This window comes from Schistocerca gregaria, chromosome 1 (genome assembly GCF_023897955.1).
Source record: "Schistocerca gregaria isolate iqSchGreg1 chromosome 1, iqSchGreg1.2, whole genome shotgun sequence".
Classification (NCBI taxonomy): Eukaryota; Metazoa; Arthropoda; class Insecta; order Orthoptera; family Acrididae; genus Schistocerca; species Schistocerca gregaria.
Window position 1 is genome coordinate 954,596,762 of NC_064920.1, and position 18,013 is coordinate 954,614,774.

Below are 18,013 nucleotides of genomic sequence, written 5' to 3' on the forward strand. Positions count from 1 at the left end.
GTTGCAGTGTGTATTTAAAGCAAACCTGATCTTCATACTCGTAATGGCGCTAGTGGCACCACTCTTAGGCGAGTGGCTCGAAATTTCAGTAGACATCCTCCTTCAGATGTAGAAACACGCCTATCTACTTCCGTTTATATCGCACACCTCCTTCTTGGTGCTGCGATTGTTTTCCACCAGTGTTCTTAGGGCGAGTCTAGTAGCACAAATAAATTTAAAAAAATGTATTAGACAAAATACGTTGTGATGTCTTGACTGCAGAAATTTTATATCCTACTTCAAATTTCCTATTTTTTAAATGTACCGTATTTGAGGTCGTTCTTCATTTATCCTGTCAGATGTACAGGGTGGTGCAAGTAAAAATAGCCCAAAAAACAGAGTTCCAAGGGTACAAAGAAACATAGCAGAGGAAAGGAAATACAGTAGTATCGTAACTATAGCAGATGTTGAAAGTGACCAACATTCATCTCTTGGCACTTTTGGGCCCTGGTCAGCAAGCTGCTGAATGCAGATCGAATGTGGACTGTTGGAATTGCTGAAGACTCATCCGAAATGTTATGCTGCAGTTCCTGAAGACTACGAGGGTAGTTGCTATTTACCGAAGACTTGAGAGCTCCCTACCCAAAGTAAACGCACATCGACAGATCAGGTGACCCGGGTGGTCAGCTAATATCGCTTCCAGACTGACCTCTTCTAAGACTCTGCCAGGCGTGAAGACTGTGTGAATGTGCTCCAAGATTCGAGCAGCTGTAAGGGCAGTTGCTTCATCCTGTTGGAAGTAACTGTAGCTTTTTTTTCCTGTTCCTGTTGTATCAACTCGTCCGTGCCACTTTTACTTGTCCCAGTCCGTATAAAGATTATATTGTGTTAGATGTACAGGGTGAATCCAAACTTTACTGAGGAGGTTTTATAGGTTGATCGGAGTTTTCTGCAGCGTTTTGGGATACAAAACACTTCATCTCCAATGAATGGTTGCAAAATCATTACTTCGGTTTATTAGCCTGTTTACTTTTGTAAATTTATTCATATGAGGATATCTGGACAAAGGAGTAAATATGTGTAGAATAGTAGCATGTGTGTCAAGTTTTCAATACAGACGTAAATGCAGTTAAAATAACACGGTGACTATGTTATTTTGTAACGAGCCGCTGGGGAACACAAGTTCTTGTTTTACTATGATCAGCCTCTCAAACTCTGTCAGTGGATTTCGGACTCAGCCTGCACTATGAAATCCAGTACTTTTCTGAAGCAAAGTGCAGTAACATGTACAAATTTAACTGTAAGGAAGACTCATACTGATTTAAATGTCTTCTAAGAAAGCATCTATGTCTGTCTCACTTGAAAAAGCAACTTATTGAAGGAACCCAGGTAGCTGCATTGGAATCCACGTTTGTATGGCATCCCATAATATTCTTCATACGTTCACGGATTTTGCTCTGGATCTTCATCTGCTCCTTCACTGCGGTACCTACTTATCTATCGTATTCTCTAAGAGGACATTATACCACGAGACGTGACAGAAAAATGTAATTTTCCTCTCTCCGTCATCCACAGAAGTAAAGATTAAAATGACTCCTTCCAGCCCTGTTACGTGTCTTACGCAACTTCGGTGAATTCCTACCACAGCATCATTTTCATTAACTTAATGTAGAACTTTTCCCACGTTCCTCTTAAATAGCACATATCGGTATGGAATTACTTGTTCTATTTTCATATTGTGGTTTCTATATTAGTTGTATTTCCTTCCACAGGCTTTATTTTACTTACTGAATCGCTGAATTGGCTTCTTCGGTGCCTTATGCTCATTCTTATTCTATGCAAGTATCATACAGGTATTCATTTATAATGATGATTTTCACTGATGCGTCGTGCCTTGTGTGCAGGTGCTCGTAACAAAGCCCGACTTCTACAACGAGGAGACTCGGCGCAACCTGTTCAGCACGTTGTCGGAGCTGATCTCTCTGAACATCGTGCCCATCATCAACACCAACGACGCAGTCTCGCCGCCCATGTTCACCACCAACGAGGACTTGGCTGGCGACGGCCGCAAGGTACGGTACACGCCAACATGTCTTCAAAAATACTTAGTTCACTGACACACAAGCATCGCACAGCCATAAGAGCGACAATAATTGCGTTGATTAACATATATTATCATTAAATGCAAGCTTCAAAGGTACAACTATGTAGGGCAGGAAGATGATTTCAATTATGTTATTTTCTTACGTGAGATAAACAAAACTGATTATCTGATAAAAACAGGAGATTTGCATGCAATGGGTGGACCTCTTTGGCAAATGTTATACATTCTGAATGGGAAAATGTAATAAATAATAGTGAAAATAGACTGTAGACATCGTCATTTTATAATGAGTTAAGGATAACGAACACTTTTTCTTGCATAAACAGATCCACAAATATAACCACATAGTTAAAGGATCTACCACAGTCACAGTCTGGCCCCGGTAGCTGAGTGGTCAGCGCGACGGAATGTCACTCCTAAGGTCCCGGGTTCGATTCCCGACTGGGTTGGAGATTTTCTCATCTCAGGGACTGGGTGTTGTGTTGTTCTGATCATCATCATTTCATCCCCATCGACGCGCAAGTCGCGAAGTGGCGTCAAATCGAAAGACTTGCACCAGGCGAACGGTCTACCCGACGGGCGGCCCTAGCCACACGACATTTCATTTTTTTACCATAGTCACAGACTGTGTGATAACAAATAAGACTTGGCGTGTAGTGCAAGACAAAACAGTATTCAGAGTTCCATATGTCTTTTCTCACTATTTTCTGTAACTCACGAAATAGTATTAATTCAAAGATAGAAGGTAATTGGCAAACAGAAACAAAATAATCCTGATACAATATTTAAAGTACATTTAAGAAGAGAACATCTAGTTACTATAATAGAAAAGGCCTGGATAGTATGTAAGTTTAAAAAGGGATACCTAGGAATGGAATAACATAAAGGAAACAATAATTAAAGCGGCAGCAGAAGCACTTGGCACAAGAAAGAAAAGTCTTTTGAAAATGGGTCTGTCATACTGGATAGATGAAGCACATAGTCTAATTGAAGATAAGAAACATACCTACTAAAAATGTTAAATACCCCAGATGATCAAGTTCTGAGCCTATATTGTAAAAGAGAATCGGCTGTACTGAAAAGGGACGTCAGGCAATTTAAAAATCATAGTTGGGAGTATTTATCACAAACATTGAACAGGATTTTTGAGGAATCATACGAAATAATGAAACATTTAAACAAAGAAGACAAGGACAATCTGTAACTAAACACAGTAGCAGAAGCAAATTGATGGCAGTACCTTACAACACTCTGGACACATGTGCAAGACGCTCAGATGTTTCTGGCGTAAGTAGATAGCAATGTGGGCTTAATAACGCTGGAGGAATTACAGGATACAACAAATTCTAGCAAGAACAGGAAGACTCCAGGATGTGATAAAATCAATATAGAACTGATAAAATGTGCACCAAATATGGTGCAAGTTAGAATACTCGATTTTGTGAAATTATGTTTATATACCAAATGAACTCTAACGCAGTCCAGACACACCCAGTTTATAAGAAATTAAATAGACATGGAAATGAGGACTGCAAAGGTATTAACCTTCTAAACGCATATCATAAATTGTGTGCTAAAATTTTAACAAAAAGATTATCACCAGTCGCGAAACTATGTTATCAGATACTCAACGTGGTTTTCACAAAAGAGAGTACTCGGATTGTAACGTCGCTATGATACAACTGATAGTAAAACACCATGAATTCAGTTTACCAACTTTTCTTGCCTTCATTCACTTCCAGAGATGCGTTTGATAAAGTAAACCGAAACAAACTGTGAAAATTTTTAAGAAACATAGGAATGCCATCTCATTTTGTAAGAGCTATACAAGGCTTATAAATGAATAACAAAATGAAAATAAAAATAGCTGGTGGTAGACATAATTCGACTGAAATAAAGTAAGGAGCTAGATAAGGGTGTCTCCTTCCACCCACTCTTTCTAATATACTCCTATATCGACGACACAACCAAAACCTGAGTATAGGCAATAACACATTTTAAAACAATATAGATGTTAGTACACTGCTTTTTGCTGCCGACCAAGGACTTGTTAAAATGAGAATGACCTGCTGCTTTTGATGTAAGTAGAATAGCAAAAGATTTCAACGTGAACCTCTCCATTATGAAGACAAAATCAAGGGCGTTTTCAGGAATCCAGTCGATACTAAACAGATAAAAGAGCAAGTTAATATATTTAAACATTAAGGGTGCGGCATGACATGTGGGATAAATAATAAAATGCAAAATATGTTAGACGTATTCCACTATTTGTATGGAACTACTAGGTGGTTATAATTAAAGTGCAGCTTCTCACGGAGATCAAGTGTGGCTTGTATGTAATTATCAAATGGCAGCGAAACTTGGTAAATATGCTAATCTGTTACTGCAGAACCGATTTGCATTGGAGAAAAAAATTAATTCCTATTGTAGCCACCAGGTGCAAATCTGGCTCTATACAGCAAGTATCTCGCCGACATCTCTAGTGCTCGTGTTGAACAACTGTATTAGCAGCGATTATTAATAAAATCAGCATGATACCGCCTCGCGGAATGGCCGCGAAGTTTGAGGTGTCGTGTCACGGACTGCGCGGCCCCTCCCACCGGTGGTTCGAGTCATCCCTCGGGCATGGGTGTGTGTGTTGTTCTTAGCATAAGTTAGTTTAAGTAGTGTGTAAGTCTAGGGACCGATGACCTTAGCAGTTTGGTCCCTTACGAACTCACACACATTTCATCATGATGCCTTCCTCACTTGGTTAACCTTTTATGCCCACGTCCCCTTCCTAATCAATTACATATGGAAATATTTCTATACGTCTTCTTGCATTCACAACGCCAGATTTGCACCTAGCGGCCAAAATTAGAACAATTCTTTTCCAGCGTAAATCGGTTCCATAATAACGCATTAGAATACCTACCTATTTTCGCTGCGATATAACAGTTACAGCCCACACTGGATCTCTGTAAGTAGCTGCACTTTAATTATAACCACCTGGTATATGCAAAACTTTGAGAAAGAAACTCCACAGAGATACTCTACTGAAAAGAGAAGAGATGCATGCAAAATGAAATTTCCTTCATACCAGGCTAGATATACTTTAATGGATAAAGGTACAAATAATAACACTAGAGCTGGACTGAATATGCCAAACATAATTGACACAATAAACAGTATCACCTAAGAAAGAAAGAACACAAAACATTATGTCAGATGCCAGAATCACTGAAAAATAATGTGATATACACCAAGAGGCAAAAGATATTTAGGAAGACCGATAAAGAGATGGACTGACCAAATCTGAAAAACGTAACGGACCAAACGCCCCAGCACTTGATGTAGACTATTAATATTAATATTATTATTATTACTATTGTTCAGCCTGAATAACGGAAAAAGCATTTTTAACCCTGTGGAGTCGTATGCCGTCACCTGCTGTACATTTAGTGGCCTTATTTACTGAGACTCTTTCAGATTTAACGGACCTTGACTTATACAATTCACTTCAGGTGTCATTAAGTAGCTGTGACAGATATGAATAGCTGAATGAATTTTTGTAACAGCTTCGAAAGACCACAGTGCACTGAAAAAGACGCGAATTAATGTTGACATAGGCGGGCTCTTCTCCTAAAGGAGGTCCTGAATCGTTACGAAATGAGGCGACAGGAATAGCTCTAGCGGAGAGTTCAGTTCAAATATTCATGCAGCGCGGCGGCACTCAAGTGGGAGCTTATCGGAGCCAGTGGCGGACGATCTAAAGTAAACTCGCCGATAGCCGCTATCTCGCAAAGTGTTTGCCCCTGCTGGTGGAAAGTTTCTCCGTCAGGTTGAGCCGATAGCAATAGCTCCTCCGCAAACAGCCTTCTTGTCATTTTGTGGCTCGGCTTAATAATTGAAATGCTAGCATTGTAATACTGACAGGATCACCTAAAGTTCAATGTTACTAAGGTAACTAATACTGAGGAAACACTACCTTAAAAGCAGTTATCTCATATCCACGAAGATATCTCATCGTTTAAGTTAGCTCTCTGAGGGAAGCATCTAGAAGGCATAAAAAAACGCAAGCAATATTCGTTTGAATGGACATGGATACAGCTAGCACTAAGGAAAGCATACCCGTCCTAACAGTAACATGTAGCTGTGCTTCAAATGTTGTATATGCAGCACTCAAAACAGCTGTGAGTGTTGACATAATGTGTAAATCCGATATCAAACAGCTCAAGGGGCTTTAGAGGAGAAAACAGGGCACTTATGTATCACATAGCTAATGTGTTTCTTTCTATCTCCTCTAAAAATTCCGTCAATCTGTATACGTAGTTTCCTTACACCCTTCATGCAGTGAACCAATCTACCGACAAAATTTCTGAGATTGTTCAGGGATATTTTCTGAACTTCTTGGTTTAAAGGAACTGTCGTTTTCAGTGGCTTTTGAAAAGGGAATTGTATCTGAACAGCAGTGTAAAACATCGACGGTATGTGTTGTGTGTCTTGTTAAGAAACAAAATTATTCCCGTCACTCACAGAATTAGTCGACCACATTATTATTCCGTCTGAGAGTGAGGGCGCTTCAGCCGGCTTGTCGTGATTTTTTATTGTGACATTTCACAAGGACACACCGAACCATTTGATAGTACGATGCACAACTGTCTTGAAACCGTTCACAATAGGATGCGCTTTCCTTCGATATCACTCTGTTCGTTTACTCTAATGCCTCCGCGTGTTTCCGGAAGCACCCACGGCAAGCCAAGTGCAGTAATATCGTTGTCGAGTAATACTGGCTGACGACAATAATGCCCACTCTATTTTTCGCCCTCAAGCTTGCAGTCAGTACTGCCTGTTTCTGCCTCAGATTTGCTTTACTAGCGGTGTTAGTTTTAAAATACGTCAACTATGATAGGTTTACCGATGAAGAGATGACTGCATGCGTTCATTGCCGGAATGGAAGAGCGGTAATGTGACGTTGCGCTGAGCTGCTCTCGCAGCGATAGGAGCCACATTACTTTTGAAGCTGAGAGTTGTTGCAATACTTCGTGTTTCGTTTTATAAGTTTTAGTGATAACATATTACAGACTTTCTCAATTTCGTGAAGGAAGTTTCACAGAAACAAAGGTAAATGGGACAAGAAAACGAATAAACCATAACTGCATTATTTCGTTTTGACGAACCACCGAAGATCACGGATCCGTATCCAAAAATACTCTGTAAATACGGCTCAGAAACATCCCAAATTTTTTAGTTGGCGTTTGGATTCATAGCGTGTTCTGTAATCAAACATACAGAGTGAGTCATGAGGGACGCTACATGCTCTGAGGGGTGAAAAAAAACGGCATATGAACGTAAGTCCTGTTCTTAACAATTTACAAAGAAATTAATGGTAACAACAGGCAAGAGGACAAATGCGGATAGTAGTAAATGAAATATTGTGATTTAGAGGGGATTATGGGAATACCTGTTATGGACATTGCGATAATATCAAACCAGCCACAGGTATTTTTGTGCGCACTCTCTTTAATGGCGCGTTTCGAAGATATCATCAGACTCAATTAAGGGCACACACGCCAACACACCATACAGTGCACTGAGTCAACTTAAGTGTGTCATATTCCTACTCGATATGGCCCACTTTATATGACTCAGTACATTGTACGATGTGCGTTCCCTTACTTGAATATGATGAGATTTTCGAAACGCGACATTAAAAGAGTGGTTCAAAAGTACCTGTGGCTATTTTACTATTATCACAGCGTCCAGCATACAGGCACACCTCATTCGCGATTTCATATCGCAAATGCAATATTATGATCTAACTTTTTTTTAACTGTCTACATTTCCTCACAAAAGACGTTCCGAAGTCCACCGTCAACTGCAATCATTTTTCCGGTCTTGTAGACAGGTGTTCTGTTGCTAGTCTTAGCGCACGCATGTAAAATACGAGCGAAAAGTTCCTCCATTATGTTCACATTGCGCTCGTAGACTTCGCTCTTAAGCCAACTCCACAAACAGAATTCAACGGATTAAGATCGAATGATCTCGGTGGCCAAGAAATGACTCTCGGCGACGAATCCAACGTCCAGAATACTTTTCACTGAGATACTGTGTCACTGGCCATACAGTATGTGCAGGAGCTCCGTCGTGCTGAAAATACATACGACGTCGCGTTGCCAAAGGAATATCCCCCATGTATTCTGGTAAGACATTTTGAAATAAGTCAAGTTACCGTACTCTGTTAAGACGGCTATCTAAAGGAAATGGACAGATGAGTTGTGGTCAGTAATCATAGAAATGGTCAGTAAAGAATGAGTGATGGTGAAGAAGAAAATACGACTAACGCACGTGTATTTCAAACTGCTGTATGTTAGATACGGTTTAGAAAACGGCATATGTTCATTTGAAGAACCTTGTTCAGAATCATCAGTACTATCGCATATCAGAGCATGTATCTCTCCTCCTGACTCATTTCATATGTTGTTTGATGGAAGGTGTCTTGTGTTATGGATAGCCTATGTGTTTTATGATCCATGCGCGCTAGGATCGGGGCAAAACAACGGTCTGTAAGCTTCAACCAGCTCTTTTTTGTCTCTTACATTGTCCCCTTCATTCAAATGCCAAATTTTATAAAATTCTTTCAGAATTTATATGAAGTAATGGTGAATTAAATACAGTCAACAACATTTCGGTTGAATAAATTGCCACCCTTCGCATTTCGCTGCCTGAGACTTTTAGTTACGCTTTCGTATGAACTAAACACACAGAGTTCTACCCTGGAATACTTATGACACCTTATAAAGTTCGTCATATGACCACACGGCTGTACTCCTACCTACTTTGGTCAGTTTTAAGATCATCTTCAAGTTATAGAAATCTTACTTCTTATATGATCCAAAGACATTCTTAATAGCGACAAAAATTAGTAGTATAATAAAGTTATAACTTAAAATTGTTCAAATATTTACAGAAATATGTGAAGCGGTCATTCACATCTTACTCAAAATATTGTGTACAAAATCAAAATGTCGCGGTGGTTTGAGAAATACTGTAGCAATTCTCAGACCTTTCCAGAAGTCAAATAAGAAATCGAAATATTTTATTAGGCACGCCAAACATCAAGCGTTAATACTCCTATTTGAGAACATTGAAATATTAGGACAGATGTAATTTAAAAGCCCGAAGTGCCAAAGACGAACAGTAATTTAGAAACAGTCGTTTTCTTTAATTTCAAGGCTAAATATTTTCTTACGCGGGAATATTACCTACATCTGGTACATAATGCGACAGTAATCAGTGGACACATCCATCTAAGGCTCTATTCGTGTAGTACGTAACCAATCAATTCAAAGACAGTTCACAGCAAAGCTATATTTGTTTCCTTCATAATTACTATATTCTCGTGTCCATAGCCTGCATCTTAGCGTGCTTCTAAAACAAACATTCACTGATTCATCTTCAAAGCCGGCGGCTTACTACCAACTTAGTCCCTATAATACCCAACTCACAACTGTCCCTCGACTAGGACAGACACAGTGATTCTTTGTCCATTTTTATTTCTAAACACAGAAGATAACTTCATTTTTACTTTTATAATTTCCGTATTGAATCACTTTACAGATCTGTTTATAATATAATCTCACTTCAGGTTCTGTCTGTGCTTTTCTGACCACATTACGAAGTCTCTTCAATGTTGTAGGGTATTAATGTTCCACTGAAAGCCGTACACGGTCGTTAAGTGGTTTACTTAACGTAGCTTTAATAAGATCATAGTTTTCATTCTTCCTTATCTCAGAAACTGGAGTATTAAATATGAACATAAACGTAAAAGATTATTAGAATCATCATAACCAAAGTAATACTAACATAAAAGGTAACTCAGTAAGAACTAGAGTATTGGCAAGGGGTGAGACACCCTCCCCCCGCCTCCTCAGGTGATCGAGTGAACCTAACCATACAAATAAATACGATAGCTACGGTGTACATTAATGAGATACATTAAAATTTGTATAATGTTGACATAGAATTGCAACATACAAAACGTATGACATCCATAATAGAGATTATAATTACATTCTTCGAATGATTTACTATGCAGCGTGAAACTAGATACCTTTCAATAGTCTTCAAATCATTGAATACCTTCTCCTCTAAATATCACGTAAATTGTTTAAAACACGTTGTTATTCCTTAATGACAAAAATTAGAAGTAATTCGTGAAGTCAGTATATTCTTATATAAACATACATATATTCTTAGTAAGTAAGAAAAATTATCTATACAACAGAAGTAATATAAAATATGAATTTCAGATTTATCATCTCATTCTGCTGAGAATTATAGAACACTGGATTTTGGAAATATATTATTGTTAAATAACTTCTCCATAAAATAAATGTTTCTGTTTATATCGAAGATGATGATATGGACTATGTATAGAATAAAAAATTATATGAGACTTCGACAGACGTATGTGCAGTAATCTCAGTAACGATAAGAAGCACAAAGAAACCACCTCGGGCTCTTAGTTGTCTGACGAGACATTCGATTTAGAAATAAGAAAAGTAGGGCAATAACAAAAATTTTTTGGATGTGCTGCTAGGAAAGAATTACAAAACACTAACGTTTTAAATGAGTTCACCGACGGTGTACATTGTTCAACAGCTTCTGACTGTAAAGCTCTTTCTTAATTTTGCGACCGTGCAAGATTACTTAATCGTTGGTGCACTGCTCATCCATCTTAGACAACGTACAATTTCATAACATAAAGCAGAATAAAAGACTAACAGAAGTGCTTTAAAGCAGTCGATAGTCGATAGGCTATTGAAGTCAGTAGCGTCAGAATTTAATGAAGGAGCTACTGGACGTGTAAGCGACGGTACACAGGAACGTTCGCCTCGTTTTCATGAATATGGGAGCGGGTTCTCAGAATAGCTCCGCCGTGCAGCGTTCGTGAGCGCAGCCCGCACCTCCTCTCGATTCCTGAGGACAAGAGGCACCTATATCTACATCTACATGACTGCTCCGTAATTCACACTGAAGCACCTGGCAGGCAGTTCACGGAACCACCTTCAGGCCTCCGGTTTCTCTTACTTTTTGCGATGATAATTTCTCCCTCTGTAGGAGGGCGGCCGGCCGGCCGGTTTGGCCGAGCGGTTCTAGGCGCTTCAGTTTGGAACCGCGCGACCGCTACGGTCGCAGGTTCGACTCCTGCCTCAGGCATGGATGTGTGTAATGTCCTTAGGTTAGTTAGGTTTAAGTAGTTCTAAGTTCTAATGAACTGATGACCTCAGATGTTAAGTCCCATAGTGCAAAGAGCCATTTTAGCCATTTGTAGGAGGGCGTCAACAAAATGTGTTCTCATTCGAAGGCGACAGTTGGAGATTGAAATATCGTGACAAGATCTAGCTGAAACTGAAATCTCCTTTGATATGCTGAAGAATTATGACGTTCTTGGAAAATGAACGATTCCTCTATAAAAATCAACATGGATTCCGCAAACAGAGATCTTGTGAAACTCAGCTCGCTTTGTTTCTCCACGAGATCCACAGCGCAGTGGATAACGGCGCTCAGGCTGATAACGTGTTCCATGATTTCAGTAAGGCATGTGACACCGTCCCGCATTGGCGTTTAATGAAAAAAATACGAGCTTACGGAGTATCGTAGCAGACATGTGATTGGATTCAAGACTTTCTTGCAGGTAGAACTCAACCCGTCGCTCTTAACTGAGCTAAATCGACAGATGTAAAGGTAATATCCGGAGTACCACAGGGGAGTGTAATAGGACCCTTGTTGTTCACAATACCCATAAATGACCTAGTACAAAGCGTCGGATGCTCTTTAAGGCTATTCGTAGATGATGCAGCTGTTTCTACTAAAATAGCAACGCAGTACGACCTGCAGAGAATTCATGAATGGTGCAGACTCTGGCAGTTGACCCTGACCGTAAAGAAATGTAACATATTGAGCATACGTAGGAAAAGAAATCCACTACTGTACACCTACATTATTGATGACAAACAGATGGAAACAGCATCTGCCGTAAAAAATCTAGGCATAACTATCCAGAGCGATCTTAAGTGGAATGACCATATAAAACTGCTAGTGGGAAAAGCAGGCACAAGACTCAGATTCATCGGAAGACTCTTAAGGAAATGTAACTCATCCACGAAGGAAGTGGTTTATAAAGCGTCTGTTCGCCCAGTTCTTGAGTACTGTTCATCTCTCTGGGATCCCTATCAAGTAGGGCCGATAGAATAGATAGAAAAGATCCAACGAAGAGCGGCGCGTTTCGTCACGGGATCGTTAATCTGGCGAGAGAGCGTTACGGAGATGCTAAACAAACTCCAGTGGCAGACGTTACAAGTGGGACTTTGGGCATCACGGAGAGGTTTACTATTGAAATTTCAGGACAGCTCTTTTCAGGAGGAGTCGGGTAACATACCACTTCCCCCCACATACACCTCGCGTATTGACCACGAGAAGAAAATTCGAGAAATTAGAGCCAATACAGAGGCTTACCGACAATCAGTCTTCCCAATCACTATTCGCTAGTGGAATAACGTTAGAGAGATCCGATAGTTGTACCGAAAGTATCCTCCGCCACACACCATTAGGTGGCTTGCGGAGTATGATGTAGATGTAGATAGATGATTTAATGATTGCCACCCCAACTCGTATATCATATCCGTAACACTCTCTCCCCTATTTCGCGATAATACAAAAATAGCTACCTTTCTTCGAAATTTGTCTCTGTTTTCCGTCAATCCTACCTCGAAACGAACCCACATCGAGCAGCGATATTTCAGAAGAGGACGAACAAGCGCAGTGTAGGCGGTCTTTAGTAGACCTGTTGCATCTTGCAAGTATTCCGAGATGAAAACGCAACCTTTGGTTTGCCTTTCCCACAAAATTAGCAATGTGGTCATTCCAGTTTTGAGCTGATAGTAACTGAAATCCCTACTTATTTAGTTGAACTGACAGCTTTTGTATTTGTGTGATCTATTGTGTAACCGAAATTTAACGGTCTCCTTTTAGTACTCAAGTAGATCACTCACACTTTTCAATATTTAGAATGCTGTTGTAGTTGCAAGCTGAGACGCGGGTTCGAGTACAGTGAGGACAGAATGCCCTATCAGTCACCGTTTTCGACAAGCCTCCTGTTATACCCTTCCTTGAAGCGACTTCTCACTGTAGACTTACGATTGACAGTAGCACTTGTTGTAAATAGAGAGACCCGCCAAGATATAGAGATATTCAAAAGCTTAATGAACTAAGAAATTGGAAAATGCCTACCTAATCTGTTCTCTTGGAAATCTGATGGAATGGACAATGTGTAAAGGCTGTTACGACTGGTGGTGGCATTTGTAAATATAAATACATCGAGAACTTGAGTTAGCCGCTTTTATCATGCAGTGATCGTGACTGCGGGAACCACTCCACATACAACATTATTGTTCAGAACCGCTCCGTAAATAAGGATTCTTGTGACTGCAAAAATCTTTATACCAGAGAAAAGAACGTAACGGTAATAAGAGAATTAGTTTTACGTAACTGTACCTCATCTCGGATTCTTCTAGTTAAGGATGGTGTGAAGGATTACAATTACGAACAATTTCAGGTGCAACCATCACAAACATAACATTGTGAGGAAGGCAAACCAAAGACTGAGTTTTATTTTTCGAAGACTTGGAAGATGCAACAAGTCTACTAAAGAGACTACATACAATACGCTTGACCATCATTTTTTGGTGTACTTCTGCGTGATTTGGGATCTGTATCAGACAGGATTGATGGAGAACATCGAAAGAGTTCAGAAAATGGTAGCTCTTTTGTATTCTCGCGAATTAGGGGAGAGAGTGTTATGATATGACACGCCAGTTAGGGGTGGCAATGATTAAAACCACGACGTTTTCCACTGTGGGGAGATCCACTGAAGAAATTTCAGTCACTAACTTTCTCCTCCTAGGGCGAAAATGTTTTGTGACGCCAATTAACAAAGGGAAAAATGGTTGTTGTAATAAAATAAGAGAAATCTGAGCTCGGAAGGAAGGATTTAATGTTCCTTTTTCTCGCGCGCTGTTCGAGAGTGGGACGGTAGATAACATAGTCTGAAGGCAGTTGGACAAACACTCTGGCAAGCACGTAAGAGTAAGTTACAGAGTTGTCATGCAGAAGTAGATGCAGAAATTCCCAACTACTGCAGTCGTAGTCTTTAAATGACGTGGTACAAAGAGGTCGTGGATGAGTTCCTGGAAAATCCCTCTCCTTGGGATCTGAGTCTACGGAGAGGTAATCTTGTTTCCGGGAGATGCGTAACGAACAAGTTATCGTCCAATCGTAATCACATATATTTGGATGAGTGACCTGTCAGGCGAAAGAGCAGCCCAAGAAATAGGTGGTACCTGCTGCTGTACCTTCACATTCGCTGTCGCATATCTTGTACATTACTCTGTAGACATGTAAAGTGGATTCGTTGAGGAAGAAGCATCTCCAGCTCTGAAATGTACCTGACGTTAGCCAAGCTATCGACTGCAACACGGTAGAACAGTGAAAGCATTCTGTATACAGACTGCAGCGTCTCCATTAAACTCTGGAATGTATGTGGCTAATACGGAAGCACAGACTGAAGCGGGTTTCGTCCGAAAACACAGCAGGTTGTCACACACGACGCCAGCAGTGGCTTGCAGTCTGAATTGTGCGAGGTTTCTTGACAATGAAAATCGATGCAGTAACGTTCGCGCTACTGCTAATAGCTCAGCCCATATTACATAGCATCAGAAAGTCGACGCGGACAGGTCAACACAGGATGCAGAGCTCCATCAACCACATGGTGGCGGTCATCTCATGCCACTACGTGGTCGTGTACCAGTTCGTTACTGCCAACACTCTTTTTCTCTGTTGAAAGGTTCTAAACATGCATCACTGTCACAGAAATAAGTCATGTACATGCAGAAATGCTATTTTGTGAATAACAAAATTCAAATTTCCGGAACTCACTATCTCGGCAGAATCTGTCATCGGTTGTGCCGGCCTTTTGCGTACATGAGGCGTTTGACATTTCCACCTCATTTGAAGATTATTCAGAAGTTAGGCGTAGCTTGTCTAGGCACATAAAGGCTTCTTCATGTAAGATCGCAGCTCCACTAAACGAGAAAACCGCAAGAGGGCGAATGTTTAGCTGGTGATCAAGATAACATAGCTGTCGAGCTATCCAAGATGATTCAGAGAGCGACTGAGATCATCTATCAACAAAGTTTATACTGGAAGGGGCAAAGGAAAAGATTAAAACTGCACGGAAGAGAAAATAGGTAAGAATTAGTCGAAGAGATTTGCATCGAGCATCTCACGTGCTTCTTAAAGAAGTGGCAGTTGAAGACCCAAACTAATACCTGTCCATGCTGAAAGTGTGGTAAAAGTTATTTCAATTCTCCGTAATAAAAAAGTCCATAAGATATAAATTACCCGCAGAATCAAAACTGTAAACAGACATAACCTCGATCATCGTATCACCAATCCATCGAGCTACGTTGCCGAACCCGAATAATCAAATAACGGAGAAGTTATAGATGACCATAGATTGACTTCTAACGCATTTCAGTAAACATACGGTGTTCACAGTTGCACAGTGGCGTGACAGTAGTGAGATGGCTGCTTAACGTTTACCATCCAACACAGTAGAGAAGCCATTTTATTAAACCACTTGACCAAACAATGATGTCAACACACGATTGGTTACTAAATCATTCTGTACTCCAAGGGGGATAGAAAGCTCTTTGATATATGGTGCAATGTAGAGTTGTGGTTCTTCTCAATTACTAGACGGGATGGCAGTGGTATAGACTGGTTTTCTATTGAGTATAATTCAGAGCAGGTTATCATTTCCAGACCTGGCTTGACAACGAAAGGAACCTCCCGAAACCGTTACTCGAAACCAGAAGAAGATAACCATTTTAATCTATGTTTGGAACAATGCTGTCTGTTGATCGAGACAAATGTAAAATTGAAGCCTTTCTCTTAGATTGTCTTTCAGGTATGTAGACACGTATGAAAGTATGTGCGAGTGTGGTGTAATGTATGCACACATGTATGAGTGTGTTGTGTAATATGTGGCACTGTGTGGTGTTTAAGGGATGTAGACAAGTATGAGGGTATGTAATGTTTGGAAGTGTGTGTGATTGTCTTAGACCGCGGTTAAGGTATGCAGACATGTATGAGGGTATGAGTGAATGGTGTAATGTATGAAAATGTGTGTAATGTTTGTTATTACTGCCTGGTGCAGAATAACTCGCCACCCCATTAAATTATTGCGCTAGTACAAAGCAGCCTCAAGAGAAAATCTGGATCTAAGAAGCACTCCTATGCGTCTTCATTCTGCGTATTCTCCGACTTCGGATTCTATCTTTCGGTTTGTAACTATTTTCAGCATCTTTAGTGTACTACGTTGCCTTATTACTAATTTTTTTGGGTCATCAGTCTTCTGACTGCTTCGATGCAGCTCCCCACGAATTCCTCTCCTGTGCCAACTGCTTCATCTCAGATTAGCACTTTGCAACCTACGTCCTCAATTATTTGCTGGATGTACGTATTCCAGCCTCTGCCTTCCTCTACAGTTTTTGCCCTCTACAGCTCCGTCTAGTACTATGGAAGTCATTCCCTTATGTCTCACCAGATGTCCTACCATCCTGCACTTTCTCCTTGTAAATGTTTTCCACATATTCCTTTCCTCTCCGATTATGCTCAAAACCTCCTCTTTTCTTACCTTATCAGTCTACCTAACTTTCAACATTCGCCTGTAGCACCACTTCTCAAATGTTTCGATTCCCTTCTGTTCCGGTTTTTCCCACAGTCCAAGCTTCAATACCAGTCACTGTTGTGCTCCAGACGTACGAGTACATTGTCTGAAATTTCATCCTCAAATTGAGGCCTATGTTTGATACTACTAGACTTCTCTTGGCCAAGAATGCTTTTGATGTCCTCCTTGCTCCGTACGTCATTGGTTATTTTGCTGCCCTACTTAACTTCATCTTCCTCCTGACCTTCAATCCTGGAGTTATCTTTCTCGATATTCTCATTTCTGCTACATCTCATTACTCTCGTCTTTCCTCGATTTATTCTCAATACATATTCCGTACTCACTAGATTGTTCATTCCATTCAGCATATCATGTAATTCTTCTTCAATTTCTCTGAGGGTAGCAATGTTATTAGGGAATCGTATCACCTCGAATTTTAATGACAATCCTGAACCTTCCTTTTATTCCCATCGTTGCCTCTTTGATATACAGGCTGAACATTATTGGGGCAAGACTACATTTCAGTCTAACACCCTTTTCTTCCGAGAGCTTCGTTCTCGGTCGTCAGCTCTTATTATTCCCTCTTGGGTTTTGTACGTGTTGTACCTTACCCGTCTCTCCGTATAGCTTATCCCTATTTTTCTCAAAATTTCGAACATCTTGGACTGTTTTACAATGTCCGATGCCTTTTCCAGGTCGACAAATCCTATGAACGTGTCTTGATTTTTCTTTACTCTTGCTTTTTATCAATCGCAATGTCAGAATTGCCTCGCTAGTGTCTTTGCTTTTTCTAAAACCAAAGTGACTCTGATCAAAAACATCCCCAATTTTCTTTTGCGTTCTACTGTATATTATTCTTGTCAGCAAACGTGGATGCATGAGCTATTAAGCTGACTGTGCGATAATTCTCGCAATTTTGCGACTCTTGCAGTCTGCGGTACTGTGTGGAAGATATTTTTCCAAAAGTCAGATGGTATGTCGCCAGACTCATACATTCTACACATTAACGTTAATAGTAGTTTTGTTGTTAGTATTACTAAATGAAATCGTACGTGAAGGTAAAAGAAACGTACGGAAATCAACCCATTCGTTTCTATTTCCCGGAGATGAGAAAGGATACAGGCAGTTATCACAGAAATACGGTGCAGACTTGCAGG

General features: G+C 40.2%; 1 protein-coding gene across 1 annotated transcript in view; it reads left to right on the plus strand.

Annotated features, from left to right (window-relative positions):
• The window catches only part of LOC126276148 (delta-1-pyrroline-5-carboxylate synthase), a 174,656-nt gene that overhangs the window by 54,252 nt on the left and 102,391 nt on the right, over positions 1-18,013 (plus strand). Inside the window, exon 5 of the mRNA XM_049977255.1 lies at positions 1,884-2,051. Coding sequence (XP_049833212.1) covers positions 1,884-2,051 — 168 coding nt within the window. The remainder of the gene's footprint in view (positions 1-1,883; positions 2,052-18,013) is intronic.